Source organism: Ammospiza caudacuta, chromosome 6 (assembly GCF_027887145.1).
Source record: "Ammospiza caudacuta isolate bAmmCau1 chromosome 6, bAmmCau1.pri, whole genome shotgun sequence".
Lineage (NCBI taxonomy): Eukaryota > Metazoa > Chordata > Aves > Passeriformes > Passerellidae > Ammospiza > Ammospiza caudacuta.
The window spans coordinates 48,270,401-48,284,749 of record NC_080598.1 but is presented as its reverse complement, the minus strand read 5'-3'; the positions used below and the strand labels follow the sequence as shown (position 1 = coordinate 48,284,749).

Genomic DNA, 14,349 nt, shown 5'->3' with positions numbered 1-14,349 from the left:
TTTTAAGCCCTCTAACTTGGTATTTAATTTGCTTAGTGATGCTTACAGCTATTTCATTTCAAGGGATGGAACTTCAGTGTAGCAGACATTTTGCTACTTTTGTTCTTATCCTCTGGTCATTGATGGTGAGTATGTTATACCAGGAATGGCAAGATCCGATCCATTCAGATAAAGGGAAGCTATGTGGAACAATCTTTTTTAACCCAGTTTTGCACTCTTTGAGTGGGGGAATATAGGTACAACTCAGACATGCGTTGAAGGAGGGAAGAGAGGAGCAACACATTACAAATTTGGCCTCTGTAAAATTGCTGGTCAATGCCATCAGCTGTTGTCCTTTGCTCCAGTGTTTGAGAAAAGCCTATGTATACATGGATTCCTCTTATTCAATTTGGTTTTTTGCTTCTTTTTTTTTCCCTTGGGCTGAATACTGCTCAGCCATAACAGAGGTTTAGGATCATAATTTTTATTTCTGTAATAAGCAACATGCATAAATTAGTGGGTCCATATCAGAAATCCCTCTGTGTGCTTTCTAGTGAGATGAAGAAGATGGAAAAGGGTATATAAAGTCTAGAAAATGTCTGAGCCAGTGTTTCTATATTTTCATGACACAGTACTCACATTGTAACTGCAGCAAGATCCATGCAGAGATTTACAAAAATGACATTAGAGAAAGGTACCACTCTGTGAGAAGCTTGTTGCATAGTCCATCTGGGTCTAGACAAACACCCTACAGAAATGTGGTTTTATGGGGAAAATTGATGTTAAAAATAACATAAATCCCTCTTTACTCTGACCTGTGTCTCGTATGAGTTCAGGTTTGTGTCTCCCAAGCCTAATAATAAATGTGACTGCTCACAGCTTTCAATATCTGTCTCTCCTCTGGTACTGACTACAGTTAAAAAGCAGAGGATGGATTCTGCACTTTCTTGTGCAGCCATAGCAGCATTCCTTATAAAACATGAGAATTAAAATAACACTCAGGCACCAAGAGGTTAGAATGTAGGGGAAGGCCATATCTGGTAGAATGGTTCAACCTCCTTTTCATAACCCATGTAATGAGTTATCTGAAATCTCATCTATATTTTAATATATATTATAACTCTGCTGCTTCTTTTCAAGGAGTGCTGTCTTCTTCACTGCTGTGGTGAGTAGGTCCTGGCTGGCAGGAAGCACCCACACGGCCATTGGCTCACTCACCTGCAATGATGGAGAGAACATGGGAAGAACAATGGAATGTTCTCTAAATAACCTCATGGGTCAAAGTAAAGACAGCAAAGTCACTTACCATGGACTCTCACAGCAAAGCAAACTTGACTGTTAGACTTTAAATTAATTTATTGACAATTAGCATAAAAAAATTAATTACTGAGTTGAGTGTTTGGAAACAAAATCCCCACAAACATTCAAAATGCCTTTCTTCCCCATCTTTCAAGCTCAGCTTCACTCCAGACACCTCTCCTCCACCCATGTTGTTTATGTGGGTCACCTTCAGTCTGGAGGTGCAGCCAATGGCAGGGGTCAGAACACAGTGGTTTCTCTGCTGTTCTGAACTCTTTTCCTCTGTTCCTTTGCTGATCCTCCATGGGCTGCAGACCCTGCAGTACCAGCACTGTCATGGAGAAGCTCCCGCTCACCTGCCCTTGTTATTCCCTTGTTCTCTCCCTTGTCTTCTGCCTGTCCAGCATTCCTGCCCTTTCTGAAACACACTTTCCCAGAGGTGCCACCATGTCATCTCAGTGGCTCAGCTGTGCCCTGAGGTGGGTCTATTGGAGCTGACCGGAGCCAGCAATGTCAGAGAAGAGAGAAGAACAAAATATTGTTATATTTTTCTTAGGTGCTATGTCCAAGTCAGCTATATTTAAAATACATTTAGTTTCAGTCTCATTTTGAACATGAAGGAGCTTGGACAAGTTACAATGAAATCCACAGTGACTGTTTCAGGCAGCAAAGAGGTTGATGTGACCAAATCACTGATGACCAAGGCAGTGCTGTGCCAGTCTTTCCATATAGCCTGTTGAGAAGGGCATCACACCTCACTGTGTGTGCCAGGCTCTGGACCAGGCCTGGCTTGCATTTGGCTGAGCTGAAAGACAAGCAGTGTGAGCTGTGACTGCCTGCACCATCCACAATAGCTTTGCAAACATATTTTGACTAAGGACATATCAAATGTTTGTGAGCTGATATATGTGATATTCTGGTTTATGGCTTTGGTACAAAGACTGTCATTCCTAGTGTTAAAATATTTTGGTCTAGAGAAAGTGATTTAGAAGACAAGCTGTTTAATTAGTGCATGGGCAGAGATAAGCTGTTCTGAAAATAGTTGGCAGCATGGGGAAGGGCAAAAAGTTAGGAGTAAGTGAAGGGAACAAAAGAAATACTAAAGAAAAGTGGTTTGTTCAAAATATGTTTTCTCTGCTCCAAAATACAGAACCTTTTGGAGAGATGAGGACAGCATTTTCCATGCAGGTGTATTACATTATCGCTACAAATATGCCAGTGGTCATCTAGCAAAAAAGGTAGCCAGCTTGCCTGGAGCCTTGGGGAGATTTGTCAGGAATTCAGAAAAGGAAAAGTTTGGAAGACAGAAAAACCATCTGAGCTCACTGTGAAGCAGCAAGTGTTCCAGTGCTATTTCTGGTTACTAGTACTGTATACTGGAGGAGCTTTCTATGAAATGACGGGTGAAACTACAGAATCATGGAATAATCTTATATGAAATATGCTGTTCATGGAAATATATATATGTTCTCCATATTTAGCATTTCGTCTAGTCTGATAAATGACTATAGCTTCTTTTGACCCCCAACTTAATGCCTCCTGCTCCTTTTTCATAGGAATATATATCAACTGTGTGGTTTCAGTTTGCAAACTTAAAAACACTGTTTGGTGCTTTTATTGTCAACCCTCAGGTCAGAAAAATTGTACCTCAGTTAATTCAGCTGAAGAAAGCAGAAAATATAAAATAATCCACTACATTGGCTTTGATCTATTGGGCCAGAGAGAGAAAAAAGAAAGTAAAAAACTCCAGGTTTATTTTAGCTCCAAAACTATTTTAGACCAAAACTACTAAAATTGCTGTATATATAATACAAAATGAGGAAAAAGTGAAGCTGCAGTTATTGATGGAAAAGATGGATAAGAACTAAATTCCACTGATAAGGGTGTGTTCATTACTCTGTCTGTCTTTATCCCTCTTGGCACTAGAGTAGATTGACAGGAGGTTGTTAGAATTCATGTAAGCAAGTAATGTATGTAAAGTACTTCATGTAAGCATCAGTAATGTTTGGCCAGTTTAGCACTTAGCCACCTCAAGAATAAAATCAGCACTGTCTGTGGAAAATAGGAATGACCCTGATGGGTGCACAGAAAACTCTCAGTTCTTAGATACTTAGATTATTTCTTTGATGTTTTCCACATTAGTTCTAGGTGGATTTAAATTGGTCTCATTAGCCAGCACTAATTTATTTATATTTGAGGAATGTCTTACAAATTATCTGCTTCATCACTGTGGAAAGAACTTGTGGGTAAACAAACTTAAAAAGAAAAAGAGTGGAAAACATCTCTTGTAAAGGTGTTTTAATTTTACCAAAACAACTATAAGATAAGCTATCTTTCCTGGAGGAAGAGGTTTGTTGTTTTTTCTTTTAGACACCTATTAAAAATTATGTATTCATGCCACAAGATGGGTTCAGATGATTTCTTAGCCTGGCAGAAGTTGCTCAGCTATTTGACAAGGTTTTGCTCCAAGCTGAAAATACTGTATAAAAGAGAAATTTGTGTGAACTTATTCAGACTTCTCAACCCTTAGTGTTATAAAATGTGATTATTTATTTATTTATTGTAGTAATGACTTGGTGTAACACTGCAGTGGATTGAATTTTTGTAGTACGTCATTATTACAATGTACATATTTCATTACAATTCAGTACAATTATGCCTTAGCATTTTTATTCATCTGTAGCAGTTAGACTCTACTGTGAAGTTCCTCTGAACGCATGCCTAACAGTAAAACGACCCTCCTTTTCATGTCAGTCCTGCATTTCATGTGTTATTGTTCATTAAGTAATTCTTTTTCTAAGTCCTGCTTTTGTGCTCTTTTCAGCAGCTCTAAAAATGCCGTGCCTGATTCACCATTGCTTTCTACCTTCATTTGTACCCTCAGCTGCTTTTGTGTCAGTGATAAAGGTGCACAATAACCATGAGTCAGGCCTTTTACAGATCCTTTCATTAACACTGTTACCATTTTTACTTAAAAAAACCAAAAACCTTTGGCTGAGTTTATCACTCACAGACAAGGGGATGTCCTGAACATTTGTTACTCCTTTGAAGGCCAGTCTTTTCATTCCTGCCTCTCTCATGAGACAATTCTGACACATACTGAAATGAATTTTAATTTTTGCTGTGTGAGGACTGGGGGAAGAGTTATTATGCACTACTTTGATGCCAGGCAGCTCCAAATTACTTTTTGTCCAAGGATATCCAAGAGGCACTTGTCTCCTAACTTCCACAAGGCAAGGTTTCTGACATTTCATTTTTACATTTCAGGAAACTGAAGCATTTAGTAGAAGTAAACAAGTTACCTTGGTCAAACTAGAAATTAAACCTCAATGAAAAAAGGCAGGGGTGCCAGTGTAGGACACTATGTAACACCCATGTGATCTGTTCTTTTCCTTTCACTACTCATCGAATAAATCTGAAATCCTGCCATTGTGAGGGTGTGTCCATACCTCTTAAAGAAGATAGATTGTCCTTTGGTATTTTAGCAACATACTCAAAATGGCTCTTTGGAAAAAGAGGCAATAAGGAATGAATTCAGATTTTTTTTTTTTTTAATATTGTTGCTTTTCCCCTTTGTACTTGGTAGTTTCTTCCATATCTTATATTTGGCATTATATTACTAATCTTATTGAACTATTCTATTCATCCAGACACAGAAAATAAACACACACCCAAATGAAATATTAAGCATAGGGATCATCTTAAACAGTTTCAGAACTAAAAGTATGAAATATATTCATGCTACCTGGTTCTGAAAGCATTCCAAATCAGAGGAGTACTTAACGAGGGTCTGACACTGCATCTCTAAAAGAAATGCTCCCATTTTAGGGTAGCACAGTATTGCTCACAAGCTGGTTAGATATTAACCAGTTCAGGCAATATCCCTTCTGTATATTACAAAGATAACTTCTGAGATCTTATTTCCTGTCTAGGCAGTGCCTTAATCCGAAATGAAATCTCATTCCTGGGTTAAGGGATATGCTTTATTTGAAAAACTAATTTGGAAATATGATTTACAGTGACCTCCGCATTGCTTTTTCAGAATAAATAGAGAATTTACACTACCATTGAAATGAATCAACAGTAAGGTTTCTAGTAATTTACAGGTTTCTCATGAAACTTTATTGGGTGCTGAGTTTATTCACAGCAGAGAAAATCTGAAATAAATCTGCCAGAGTCAATTGTGTTAATCCAGGCTTGCATCAATATTAACAGAAACAAAATCTAAGTGTATATTAAATAAATTGAGAGTTTATATGATTTAGGAGTGTAAAATACAATTACACTTGCTATATTTGAATTCAGTTTATAGAAGCCAGTAACACATACTCTTTGTTCAAGAGCTTTCCAGTGTGGATTTACATAGGTAATTTTATCTCAGGCTGTTTGGTACTTGACATAAATCCTTTTTTTCTGGAGTAAACCAATAATACAGTTTTCTATTTTTGAAAAGGAGATTTAACCTTCATATTTGTGAATGAAAGCTGGAAAACCTGAGTCCAGAAAACCCAAAGCATGAATTATTTCTACATAAAATTGCACCTTTTCAATGAGGGAAAAGGGGTTTATTTTAATTTTAACCTTGGTCCTGTTTGTTGAATGCTTGGTGCTGGTGAGGCAATGTGGGTGTACACATACTTGTATGGAGGTGTGAATGTGCACTTTTTCTTAGGCGTTGAACCTGATATGGAGCATATTGATGCCTTTCTGAAGCTTTGGAATGTTTTTCCAGGTGGTGTTTGTGGTAGATTAGTCACTTCCTAGTGCATAGAAAATGGGAATCATGATAAACCGGGGCCAGACATGGGGATTTACTATTACCTGGACAGGACTCTCACTAACAGGGAGAGAGGGTTGTATTCCACCCAACAAGCTCACAAAAGGCAGAAAGAGACATACCAGGTGACACCAGCATAATCAGTGTGTCATTCACAAAGAATGCAGTTCCAGAAATCCACTCAAACATTTTTTTTCCTGTTGTTTCCTTTTTCTAGAATAAACAAGTGAGTCAAACAAAGATCCGGGTGATCTCCACCATCGCATTCGTCCTGGCAGGCTGCATTGTCTTTGTGACCATTCCTGCAGTTATCTTCAAACACATCGAGGGATGGACAGCCTTGGAGTCCATTTACTTTGTAGTTGTCACTCTGACCACTATTGGCTTTGGTGACTTTGTAGCAGGTGAGCAGCTTTGAGCCAAGATGCTCTGCACAAGGGCCTTGGCTCTTAGAATTTGCTTTCTGGTATAGAGAGGAGGCTCTTCACAATGTGTTATGTTCCAGTGAAACCATGCCAGGTGTTTCTGTTGGGATTACTGTGCAGTACAACACTACACCAGGCTGATTTAGGGTCCAGGTGCCTTGCCATATGTAGATTGTGAGCCTTCAGCAGTGTAGATAACGGGAGCCTGGAAAGTCCTGATTATCCTTTATCATGCAATGAATTATGCAAAAGTAAAATTGCTTTCCCATTGAATTAAAGATTTGTATTAGTCCATTAGTGCTCAGTCTGAGGCTGACTGCAGGAGCAAGCAGCCCAAATGATGAATGGAAGAAGCTTCTACAAAGGACAACTGAGCCATAGGTCTGTAGAATTCTCTGGTCAGATGCAGTAGTGGGCTGCTACCACAGGAGCTGCAGCATTTCAAAACCTGCATTCTGTTTCCTAACCTTGGCAGAAATGTTGACATTGCAGTTGACCTGTTAAGGAAAACTCTTGTAGGAGAGACAGACTAATGGGGTATGTATCTCAGTACTTGGGGGAGACTCTCCAAGATTAATACGGTAGAAGCAGGAACTATAAATGTCTACCCATATACAATTTCCAAAGAGGGAATTGAGATAGCTGGCTGGAGAGATAAGAGAGACATTTTTTTTTCACACAGCTGCTTTGCTAACAAAAAGGTGGTTAAAATAAGTGAATTTTTTCCCATCAGTGCATGACCTCTACTCCTCATTCCTGTCAGTGGTCCTAATTAAAGGGATTAAGTTGTCTGTGTTACAAACAGTCAGATTGTGCTTCTTAGTCCCTATAAACAGAATGAGTTAAAAACATCAAATAAAACTACAAAATTTTCTTTGTTGAAGGACAGTAGACAAGTCTTTTTTGTAGAGAATACTCTAATCTTCCTTTTTTTATGACATACTGGCATAGAATACATGAATTATTGAGGAAAAAAAGTCACTGAACAAAGAAAGACCCAGATATAAAAAAGAAAGTTTTAGGACCATTCAGTTACAGAAATGATTGTGTGAGCTTTGTGCATTTTAACCACTTAGATGTGTAAAGGAATTAACTGATATTCTTTGAGGTATCACAGTGTGAAATAAAAATAATTTACAATATTTTTCTTAATAATACAACAGTTCAGTATTGTTTAATAATCTGATAGTAACAAAAAGCTGTGAATATTAAATTGTTCTATATGCACATGATTAGGAGAACATAATCCACAGCTGGGTGGCTACTAACAAGCATGATTTTCCAAAAATCATATGGAAGACCCTGAATAAGAAAACTTCAGAGGCATTTTCATTATAAGAGTTTAAGGCAGGTGATCACCAGGAGATTTGGCGTTTATTGCTGGTTTTGAGAGAGATTTTCTGCCCCTTTTATTTTCTGTCACTTTAATCTCTCAGTATCTCTGTTCCTTCAATAGCAAATCAGAAATACTCTACCTTAATGGTTAAAGCAGTGTCAATGGAGCTATGCTGGCTTATTCCCCTAGAACAAATCCCAGCTCTTGGGAATCTGGGAGGTGTTTGTACTACAGTTGGAAATAAAATTGTGCATGGAGCCTGAAAAAACACAGTGTCTGATAGGCTGAAAAAAGTGGTCTCATGCTTTCTCAGTCACCTGATTACTCTGCAAGATAGATCCAGACAATCTGTTTCCTAGTGAGCTTCCTCAGGGACATGTATGATCAGAAGAGGCTTCTTGTACCATAGCAACAGCAGTCCCTACCTCCTATTGTTTCAGACTCTTAAAGACTGGAAAGAAAGAGTGTGATTCATGCAGTCTATGGGGAGAGATTAACATCCAAACCAATGTCTGGGTCCCTGCCAAGTCTCAAATGTCTGACCTTCCATGGGGGTGTTCTGACAGGCTTTTTGTCTTATTATCAGAATTACAGTGCTGTTGACAAGAGTTAGGAAATACTATTAGGCATTTTTCAGAATTGCAGATATTTTGTAATGATTTTGTCACCTCATGATTTGTAAGCATAATTATATGCTTATTTCAGGAGGAGATGCTAACATCGCATACATGGAGTGGTACAAACCCTTAGTGTGGTTCTGGATCCTTGTTGGCCTTGCCTACTTTGCTGCCGTTCTGAGTATGATTGGAGACTGGTTAAGAGTCCTGTCCAAGAAGACACAAGAAGAGGTATGATCAGTAATTTCTCAGCAGTTTTTCATTTTACATGAGAGATTTAAGAGCCTGATTCCTGCTTGTCTAAATAAGGATGCTGCTCTTCATGACCAGTGCTAAATATGACCTGTGGTTTACTATTTGCCTTTTGTATACAGTTAGCTCTGATCTTTAGCTCCTTCACAAAGGAAGAGAAAAAAGCCAAGGAAGCAACCAAGGCTGTTGCACCTCTATCAGTACTCAAAAATATACAGAACATGTCGTAGGAAGGGGACCAGGACACCAGCTGGTTCATCACAGGTCCAGTTTATTGAAGAAAGCATCAAACACTTATACAGCAAATAATAATAAGCTTATGATTATTCTGTAAGCCAAGCAATCTATTGGTTAAACTATACCATGAACTCTTCCTCATTCCTTAGGGGTTACATCTCTCATTTCTCATGTCTCTATCACTATTTGTTATCATACTATGGCTAGGCCCAAGGACACACTATCTAGCAGGTGCAGGACTTGGAGTTAACCACGGTTTTGTACTTTTCCAGTCTCTATTCAGCCAAACTCCCAACACTTCCCCTGTTTTTTTTTTTTTTTTTTTTTTTTGGTTTTATTTTTTTGGTTTTTTTTTAGAAGAAGTAAAGTTCTATGGGCTAACTGTGTCACACTCTTTGCAACACAAAAATAGGCAATTCTAAAAACTAAACAATATTCTCAGCTAGCAAGGTTTCTCTCTTACAAGGGATTTAAGCTAGGGAAACAAACTAAAAAGGCTATCACTATTTATAGGATATGCTCTACAACAGATACAAAAAGAATTCTATGTGCTACAAGGCTCAAACAAAACTCAGGTGTGCTAATACAACCTACAAAAATAAGCTAAAGGAACAACATGTGCACAGGTTTTATCTGCGTTGATTGTCTGGTAAGTTTGCTTTCTATTCTCAAACAGCAGATATACTTCAAACAGGAATGGCTCTACTCACAAATGCTTCTGATTGTCCTTTTCAACTAGAGTTTCTCTGATGTTCACAACAACACTTTACACACAAGTCATAAAATAAACGTCTATCATAAAAGCATAAATCTAACATCACTTAATAGTATTTTGACCTAATATACTTAAAATATTTAAACTCAACAGAACTTAACAGATTTTTAAATCAACAGAACTTATACGTAAAATCACTTGAATCTAACAAAACTTAATTAGAACTTAACTGACTTTAAATTCTACATAACTTAAACCTAATATAATTTAAACTTAACAGAATCTAACTTTATTTAAACTAAATAACACTTAAACTTAACAAAAATTAAACTGAACAGCACTTAAACTTAACAGAAAATAAACTTAACAAAACTTAACCTTAATAGTATTCAACATTTAATGGCACTTAATAGATAATTTAACTTAAACTACTTAGTAACAAATAAAACTTACTATAGAAATAGAATATAGCATTTACTATAACTTAATTACAGGCCTGATTCTAAAATACTAAACTAAAACAATTTTCTTCACGTGTTTGCTGCAGCATTTTTATACTTGAATGCACTTAAACATAAGGAGTTTTTTCAAGATATACCTGTGGAAAAATTCTTTTAAATTCAGTGCTTGCTTTTACTTTTACCACGTCTAAACAAGGCTCAAAAAATACAAAAAGCATATTCATTACATATTACTTATACAATCTTTTTAACACATCTTTAACATTTTTAAATTTTTCAAAATACAATTTCAGAGTTTGATGTTCTACTGACTGAGTTATTTGGGCTTCTGATATTTAAAGTCTCTTTTACAGTCTCTGCTAGGAAAAACAAAAGGGTCTTTTTAACTTAGGTGAGAAACGTCTTGATAGTAATGGTCCTTGGTGTCGCTTGTTTATTTTCACTGGTTTCTTAATTGCAGTAGGGATCTTTTGTTGACAAAAGTCACATTTATTACGGCTGTTAGGTCTAAAACTGAAGCTTCGGAGCGGGCGACCCCCCCCGCGCTGGGCTCTTTGTTTCACAAGTCTCGCCGGCAGGCTGAATCACTGCGTGCGCTGGAGCCATGGCCGCACAGGTCGCTCCCCGCGCGGCTGCCTCTGCTACCGCCACTGCAGCGCAGCATTTCAGGCGGTCGCTCGCCGCGGCTGCTCCCCATGGCGCAGCGCCCGTGCCGAGTTCGGAGGGGCACAGCCCCGCAGGCGCCCCGAGCCGCGGCTGCTGCTTTGCATTCAGAGACATGCTGAAGCAGTGTATTGTATATCACCCACCATGGCTTGCTGGGTTTCTTTGCTGTCTTATAATCTTCTAACACTGCTTCCCACAGTATATCCCCAAATTTTCTCCATTCCGAGAGTTCATAGACTGTATGCGGGTTAAGGAAAACTTCTTTAGCATAGCTGTAGGCTAATAACTCTGGTAGCTCCTTTTTTATATCTATCCCCTTTAGTCTTCGCCTTTCTAAATACACGGCAGATAAATTATGTGCTGCTTGCCTATTCATACCTATTTCGTGAGCGCGCTCTTTGCAGCTTTCCAGGCTCCAGCAGACACGTATGGCTCGAGTCGCCGATGTGAACCCCGAGGGTGCTTCAAAATTCCGGCACCATCCCGGCTGCAAACAGGACCCAACTCCAACTTCCTCGACCGTGGCGTGTTCTCCCCATTTTTCTTTTAGTGCGAGACAAGGGGTCAGCGTTCGGGGTCAAGCATTTGTCGTAGGAAGGGGACCAGGACACCAGCTGGTTCATCACAGGTCCAGTTTATTAAAGAAAGCATCAAACACTTATACAGCAAATAATAATAAGCTTATGAATATTCTGAATATTGGTTAAACTATACCGTGAACTCTTCCTCATTCCTTAGGGGTTACATCTCTCTTTTCTCATGTCTCTTTAACTATTTGTTATCATACTATGGCTAGGCCCAAGGACACACTATCTAGCAGGTGCAGGACTTGGAGTTAGCCACAGTTTTGTACTTTTCCAGTCTCTATTCAGCCAAACTCCCAACAAGAACACATCAGTAGGATTGCAATTATGGAATGAGAGGCCAGCCTTTACTCTGAAACTAGCTATGAAATCGTACTAAAAATTTCAGTGTCCTCACCTTAAAAATTAGGAGATTTTCCTGTGTTTTCCTATGCCAGGGAATGAGGTTTTGAATAGAAGTTTAGATCCAGGTCCCTTACTGTGTACTCTGTTTTTAAAAGTTGAAGAAACTGAGTAGTCAGCATCAAGGAGAGCATGACTAAATTCACTCAGAACGTGCCCTCTCTGATTCAAAGAGGATGCTGGTGTATTTCCTATTTTTCTATTTTTCTCTTTCTATTTTCCACACTCAAATAAGTGCGGAAAATAAAAAGGCAATTGCCATGCCTCTAGAGCTGAAGCCTGTGGTGGAGGATGTTAGTAATATAATTTCAAATTTTAAGGCAACCCTGCTTTTCTAGGAAAGTTTACCTGGACGGGTAAACCAAATAGCAAAATTTGGCAGGGGGGTAGTGCTGTTTCTAATTTTTGAAGGGATCTGCACCACCCAAGGCCTGGTGCATCCCCCATGCATCTCCATTAATAAAGGGGACTGCAGAGAGCATGGCTGTTCCGTTGATCAGCAGGCAGCTACAGGGAGGAGTCTGGTCTCCCACACAGATGCCTTCTGTCACAGTGCTAAATGGACACCTGCACATCTGGCCTGCAGAAAAAAAGATAACTCCTTGTGGGTTATGGGATGCAAAAACTTGAGTTCAGGCTGCAGCAGCACAAACAACTCATTGACTGTGTGGGCTCCTGCAGACACTGTACTCCTAAATCTGTTCTTTAGCTGAACTTTGAGAAAGCCCTGTTTTAATTGAAATATTGCTTGGTCATTTATCTTGATTTTTCTCATTTTGAAAAGCATATTTATTGAGTACAGCCATTGCTTGGTGCTTTATTATTAACTATTATTCCAGCCTCCAGTGCAAAGGAGTAAAACAGAGAAAGACAGCAGGACATTCATATGGTCTTAGTACCCATACAGAATTTGTGTTGAAAACTCCTCCAGATGGTTTGACAGTGTGGTACTCGGACAGTTGGGCAATGGAAATCTCCATAAAAGACAGCTACATTTGTCCCTGAAAATGAACCCTAGACTGGGGGTGTCAGAGGGCCACTTGAAATTAGCTAATGGGTATTAAGGATTAACTGCTCTGTGACTCTGTGGCTCTAAACAGAACCTTCAGTGGGACTAAACATCTGCATCCATGAGCAATACAGGAAAACACATTTCTGTACTGCTGCACTGGTTGTTGTGTTGTTCTGAAGTGTATTGGTTTAACTGTATGTGATTAACTTTGCCCACTCTTGACCATCTATTGCTGACATTATGAGTCAGGAATTTTGTTCTTAATCAAGGATGGATTAGCATGAACATATCCCACCGTGTAACACAGCTATAAAATGTGTGAGGTGGCAAAGTGACACAGGCAGATGAATTCTGTGTCACAAAAGCCATCAGTTGGTATGTTTAGAGTTTGCCCAGTGTAAGCCCTTTACTACTGAAGTTTGGGACCAGATGGATGCAGTGGAGATGGGACCTCTTCCCAGTTTCACGCCACAGAATAAAGTGCTTGTGTTACTGTTCTACAAGAAAGATTTTTTTTTAAAAAAAATAAATTATTTTCTCTTTCCTCCTGTTGTGAAGGTTGGAGAAATAAAAGCCCACGCAGCAGAGTGGAAAGCAAACGTGACAGCCGAGTTCAGAGAGACGCGGCGGCGGCTGAGCGTGGAGATCCACGACAAGCTGCAGCGGGCAGCCACCATCCGGAGCATGGAGCGCCGGCGCCTGGGCCTGGAGCAGCGGGCCCACTCCTTGGACATGCTCTCTCCAGAGAAACGCTCTGTCTTTGCTACCTTGGAGACAGGACGCTTCAAGGCCTCCTCTCAGGAAAGCATCAACAACAGGCCCAACAACCTGCGCCTGAAAGGGTCAGAGAAGCTCAACAAGCACGGGCAGGGGGCATCTGAGGACAACATCATCAACAAATTTGGATCGTCCGCTAAGATGACCAAAAGGAAAAACAAGGACATCAAAAAGACCATGCCTGAGGATATGCATAAAATTTATGAGACCTTCAGAAACTATTCTGATAGAATACTGGATGAAGAAAAAAAGGAAGAGGAGACAGAGAAGATGCGTAATTCCAAGAATACTTCTAGCACTACAGTTCTGACCAACTCTATCCTGCAGCACTCAGACCTGGAAAATGGAGTGATTTCCAATGAAGCCAAAGAAAGGATGCAGAAAAACAAAGTGTTACTTCAAGAGAGAAGTTAAATGTAAAAGATGTTTGACTTGAATTAACAATGTTGGTGTTTTTATATCCATATATATTGAGACACGTGCCTTATGCAGACTCCTTATTCAGTCTGAATTATATATCATCCAAGATTATTTCACTGTGCCATAAAGACTCAAGCTTGCTCTGCCAAAACACATCAGGAACACAGCACTGCAGAATGGCAACAGAAAGCTACACACATGGAAATTTCAGCCTGTATAAGATTACCAGGGCAAGACACAAAGGAAGGGCTTGGACCATGGCAGTATCACCAGAGGGCTCCTACCATGGTGTGATATTAGACAAAGGGCAGCTATGCAAGAAGGGCCTATGAAAGGGATGAAAAACACTGTATCTTTGTAATGGAGTATGCATCCATAAAGCCTTTCCCT

The 14,349-nt window shown here is 39.3% G+C and overlaps 1 protein-coding gene across 1 annotated transcript in view; it reads left to right on the top strand.

Moving 5' to 3' along the window:
- KCNK10 (potassium two pore domain channel subfamily K member 10) overlaps window positions 1–13,953 on the top strand; it is a 51,238-nt gene extending 37,285 nt beyond the window's left edge. Inside the window, exons 5-7 of the mRNA XM_058807471.1 lie at window positions 6,273–6,459; window positions 8,522–8,664; window positions 13,321–13,953. Coding sequence (XP_058663454.1) covers window positions 6,273–6,459; window positions 8,522–8,664; window positions 13,321–13,953 — 963 coding nt within the window. The remainder of the gene's footprint in view (window positions 1–6,272; window positions 6,460–8,521; window positions 8,665–13,320) is intronic.
- Window positions 13,954–14,349: the final 396 nt, after the last annotated feature.